Source organism: Octopus bimaculoides, chromosome 11, assembly GCF_046866305.1.
Source record: "Octopus bimaculoides isolate indiv1 chromosome 11, ASM4686630v1, whole genome shotgun sequence".
Lineage (NCBI taxonomy): Eukaryota > Metazoa > Mollusca > Cephalopoda > Octopoda > Octopodidae > Octopus > Octopus bimaculoides.
The window spans coordinates 63,506,030-63,512,055 of NC_142938.1; the positions used below are offsets into that span (position 1 = coordinate 63,506,030).

Genomic DNA, 6,026 nt, shown 5'->3' on the forward strand with positions numbered 1-6,026 from the left:
CAGCATAGAAGGATGAGGCTGGCTGGACACTGCATCAGACACACAGATGAAATTGCTAACAAACTAGTGCTCTGGCAACCAACGAAAAGAAGAACCAGGAGAGGAAGGAGGAAGACGACCTATATCAAAAACTTGCTGGAAGATACTGGTATGGAAGGGGTACAGGAGCTGAGGACCATTATGAAAGATCGAGATGAATGGAGAAAACATGTGGAAACAGTCTTGGGGCATCCTGTGGGACAACTCGGATAGATTGTTTGTTTCTGACTTTGTCAACTACACAGTATAGTAGGGTCAGTTGGGCACTATCTGTGAGAAAAAAACCATGACACAATTCACACTGGTAGAAATTTGGAAATGGCATGCTGTACTGCTTAGCATTCATACTGGAAGCTCCAATATAAACTTTTCAAATATTTAGATAGTTTCGCCTATTGTTTCGATATTTGAGACTATAGTTTAGATATTTTAACCTATACTTTAGATATTTTAGCCTATACTTTAGATATTTTAGCCTATAGTATCGATATTACCCAATACATTAGATATTCTAAGCCTATACTTTAGATATTTTAGCCTATAGGTTCGATATTGAATTTATAGTTTAGATATTTCAGCCTATAATTTAGATATTTTAGCCTATAGTTTTGATATTTCAGCCTATACTTTAAATATTTTAACATATAGTTTTGATATTTAAGCATATAGTTTAGTTATTGAATTTTAGATATTTTAGCTTATACTTTAGATATTTTAGCCTATAGTTTCGATATTTCAGCCTATACTTTAAATATTTTAGCTTATAGCTTAGATATTTAGCTTAATATTTTAGACTATAGTTTTGATATTTGAGCCTATAGCATAGTTACTTTTTCCAAACCTATAGTTTCGATATTTGAGCCTATAGTTTAGTTATTTTTGCCTATATTTTAGATATTTGTTTAGTTGTATGTCCTATTTTTGTTACCAAATTTGACCCTCTGCAAATCCCAAATTTCATTTTGGCTTGCGGAAGCAACTGCCTTCAAAGTCTTATCTTGTCATTCATTGCTCAAAATAAGGAGTAGAAGGACAGCCGACAACTGATGAAGGGTCATTTTTTATGTTACTTGTCGTGTTTTCCATTGTTTCTATCATTCTTTGTGTACCCAACATTATTTTTGTGTTTCATGTTGTTTACGTTTTGTGATGTCCTGTACCCATATATGCATACCTATATACATACATATGTATGTACATATGTGTGTATATGTGCATATATTCATATATTATACACACACACACACACACACACACAAACATATACATGTAATGGAGCATTTGTGTTTGTGTAGATCTGAGTTTGTATGCATGCAACATATGAAATAATTAATCTGTTTATAATTATGTTAATTATGTTAATATCTGAAAATCCTATCATGAATTTTGTGCTTCTTATAAACTTCATATGTGATTGCTGAGAGGCATCATCTAACTTCCATATACACATACACATGTGTAAATGTGTACATACACATACAGACACATACGTGTATGTAAGTGTGTGTGTATACATACATACATACATATATATATATATATATATATATATATATATATATATATATATATATATATAAATATATATATATATATGTATATATATATACACACACACATACATATACAAATATACATTCATGCATACATATATATACATATATATATATATATATATAAATGATATATATATATATATATGTATATATATATATATATATATATATATATATATATACGCATATATATATATGATTGTATATATATATAAGCATACGCATACACTTATATATAAGACTATACATGTACACATGCACACACACACATGCGTATATATGTATGTATACATACACACATGCCACCACCACCACCACCACCACCTCAAACCCTGCAACACACATACATACAAATTATTCTTTCATATGAAATAAACAAATTAGTATGCAGCTACTAAAACAATTCTATTTTGCAGCAAACAGTAATTCTATAAATCAAACTAGACTCTTTATGATCTAAAGATAAATACAAATATCATTGGTATTCGAGCATAAAATAATGTTTCTTGATAAATAACAAATGGTAAATACATCAAATGGAAGAAGTATAATTCCTAATTCTTCAATGTTTTCCGTATTGAAAATATACCACATTGTCAGGCATTTTTATTTGGTTGTATGGTTAAGTAGTTTCCGATTCAGTCCCCTTGTAAGTCACTGATTCATTGTATATATATATATATATATATATATATATATATATATATATAATAATAATAATAATAATATTAGGGATATAAATCCACAATTACGGGTAAAAACTCAATTAAAATCAATTTATTAAAAATTAAAATTAAATTAAGTTTCACAGCATTTTAATCAATTTAAGTTTTTAATCGATTTAAATTTTCTTTGTATTTGAAAATTGGTTATGAAACACGTGTAGTCGTTTTATTATCTTTATCTTATATTTACTTTGTATTATATTATACTTATTTATTGTGCTTTTATTAATTTTTCTATATGTGACAGTGGATGAGTTCATGAACCTTGGTTCTTTTCCCTAAAACTATATATATATATATATATATATATATATATATATATATATATACACGGTGGTGCATCAGCATGGCCGCAGCTCTAAGCTGAAACTTAAGAAGAAAAAAAATATATATATATATATATATATATATATATATATAGTTTGGCAAAGCCTGACCTTTCTTTCTTGGTTCAGCCGCTGTCCATGCAATATCTATATTCTTCCCTGTGCCCGTAAAATATTGTATCTCTGCCATAAGGCTTTACTTCCACACATGCCAGCTTAATTTCATTTGTCCTTAGCCGAAAAACACCTCTTGTTATGTCCTGTTATTTGTATTTGTGTAACCTTCTCCATTTTTTATCCATCCTTGTTTTCGTATATATTCGCTGTTTTTTTTCCAAGGAATCTAATGCTTTTAGCTTAGTTTTTCCTTGACTGGCTCCCGTACTGGTTGCACGTAAAAAAGCACCACATGAGTGTGGCCAATGCCAGTTCTGGTGGCATATAAAAAGCACCATATGAGTGTGGCCAATGCCATTTCCAGTGGCATATAAAAAGCACCATTCGTGTGTGAACAATACCAGTGCTGCCTGTCTGGAAACCATGCTGGTGGCACATAGAAAGCACCCACTACTCTCTTGAAGTGGTTGGCATTAGGAAGGGCGTAAGAAACCTTGCCATATCAGAATGGAGCCTGGTGCAGCCTCCTGGCTTGCCAGTCTTCAGTGAAACTGTTCAACCCATGGGAAGCAGACGTTAAACGATAATGATGATAATGATGATGATGATGATGATGATGATGATGATATCTATACTATAATGGAGAAAGCTGCTTATTAATTAGATATGTAACAATTAGTAAAAATACTAAAAGAAAGCAATATCAAAAGCTTGACCATCTGGTGATATTTTTATGAATTCATGTTCTAAGAAATTGCCTACAATTTCAATTTCTGAAGCTTATTGAATTTTTTAACTCCAAATTCTCACAAAATTTAAATATTCATTGCATTCACTGCGGAGTAGATTTTAATGTTTAATAATAAACATTGTTAATTCATTACAGACAATATTTTACGTTTTTATTTGCAACAGTCTCTCATTCTCGCTAGCCTCTAGTTTCATTAAAGATAATTTAATAATAGCTATATAACTTTGATACGAGGCACAATTTCAAGAGTTGTATCAGTTTCCAGAGTTTGTTAAACAAATATTTTTGAGAAAATAAAAATTCTTTAATATAATAATTTTTTTTTAAATGAAGAAGTGATTTTGTTGGTATGGCTACTTGGAATGCTATAAGCCTTACAATAATAGCTGTGTGATCGCTGCTATTTATAGCGCGCTAAACCAGATAGTTTTTAATGAGCTTTCATTTATGTATAATATGCAACTGAAAAAGGAAAATTAGCAGCACAGGCACAACGGCAGAGAGAAAGACGAGCAACTGAATCAGATGAAACCAGGGCAAAGTGACTGAAACAGATGCCTGAATTTGCACGGAGATGTAGACATGATTCTGTTTCCGCTACACATGACCGACTGGTTAGGGTATCTTGAGAGGAGAATATTCTACTTCAAAATAATGGTGTCAGATCACAAATTGTTGATGCAACACTAAAGAGATCTTTTCTTTGCGATCATGTGGAAGTAGTAAAGTTGACAACCAGTCTAAGACTTCTTACAGAAGGTCATTGCTAATTACCTTCTTGATGTAGGAAAGGGTAAGATTTCTGTTGAACAAAGCCTAGGTGATTTCTAAATCAAACTACCCAATGACCTTTGCCTTGAAAGTGGTACTTTTTCAGGTCTATGTGATTTTATATATGCTGACGTAGGGCGTAGGAGTGGCTGTGTGGTAAGTAGCTTGCTTACCAACCACATGGTTCCGGGTTCAGTCCCACTGCGTGGCACCTTGGGCAAGTGTCTTCTACTACAGCCTCGGGCCGACCAAAGCCTTGTGAGTGGATTTGGTAGACAGAAACTGAAAGAAGCCCATCGTATATATGTATATATAAATATATGTATGTGTGTGTGTACATGTTTGTGTGTCTGTGTTTGTCCCCCCATCATCGCTTGACAACTGATGCTGGTGTGTTTACATCCCCATAACTTAGCGGTTTGGCAAAAGTGACCGATAGAATAAGTACTAGGCTTACAAAGAATAAGTCCTGGAGTCGATTTGCTCGACTAAAGGCAGTGCTCCAGCATGGCCACAGTCAAATAACTGAAACATGTAAAAGAGTAAAAGAATAAAACCCTGTGTGGCTTGCAAATAGAGCCACTGTTACGCCAACAAATGAAGCTGCACAATTTGTGAATGATGTTCTGTTGACCAGGATCCCAGGTGAGCTAAAAATATACAGAAGCTCAGATACAGTTGATTATGAAACTCTGTACCCCATTGAGTTCATCAACAAACTTACACCATCAGGGTTTCCACCACACATTCTCAAACTGATGAAAAAATGATGCATAATGCTTCTGAGAAATTTAGATGCTATTAATGGACATTGCAATGGCACACACTACATCATTGTCAGTTTACATGATCGTGTTACCGAGGCTGAGGTTGCTTCTGGTCCTTATGCAGAATCAACTCTGCTGATTCCAAGAATACCACATGAATCTCAAGAAATGGAATATCTATTCACATTTACACACAAACAATTTCCTGTCAAGCCAACTTTTGCCTTGACGTGCAACAAGGCACAGGGACAAAATTTTAAATGTATTGGAATATATCTTCTGACACAATTCTTCTCACATGGTCAGCTGTATGTTGCATTATCTAGAGTTCGAAAGAAGGCTAATGTAAAAATATTGGCTGAGAGAAATGGAAACAGTATGATTACTGACAATTGTGTCTACAAGGAGACGCTAATTTAAAGTAAAATATGCTTTTTAGCAAGTTTCAATAAATAGAATTAACACATAAATTATATGTAAAGTAACATATATTTGTGTGGAATTGAATTGTTTTGGCATATTTCAACACATGCTGAATGAATAATATCATTATATTAGATCATTTTAAATTTGGATATATTTGAAAAAATAAGGAAACGTCATTCCCATGTGTTTTCACAGTACCAGACTTTTGTGTGTGTGTGTGCGCGCGTGCACACGCATGTGCACATCCCTCCATCCATCCATCTATCTGTCTATCTATCTATCTATCTATCTGTCTGTCTATCTGTCAGACTGTCTTTCTGTCTGTCTATCTATCTATCTATCTATCTATTTATTTATCTATCTATCTATCTATGCACACCTATGTAAGTTCTACCAGTTATCAATGTAAGTTCCACCATTATTAATGATAAATATACATAACAGATTGACTCTTTAGAAAAGAGAGATTATGGCTGTGATAAAATAATGAAAGCAATATTTACTAAGCAAGTGAGCACTATTATACAAAGAAATAATTAGATGTAAAA

At 32.7% G+C, this 6,026-nt stretch overlaps 1 protein-coding gene across 1 annotated transcript; it reads left to right on the forward strand.

Annotated features, from left to right (window-relative positions):
* The first annotated feature begins 5,061 nt into the window (after positions 1–5,061).
* LOC149133379 (ATP-dependent DNA helicase PIF6-like) lies at positions 5,062–5,472 on the forward strand. Its single transcript, XM_089360629.1, has one exon. The coding sequence runs from the start codon at positions 5,062–5,064 to the stop codon at positions 5,470–5,472; it is 411 nt and encodes a 136-aa protein (XP_089216755.1).
* The last annotated feature ends 554 nt before the right edge of the window (positions 5,473–6,026 follow it).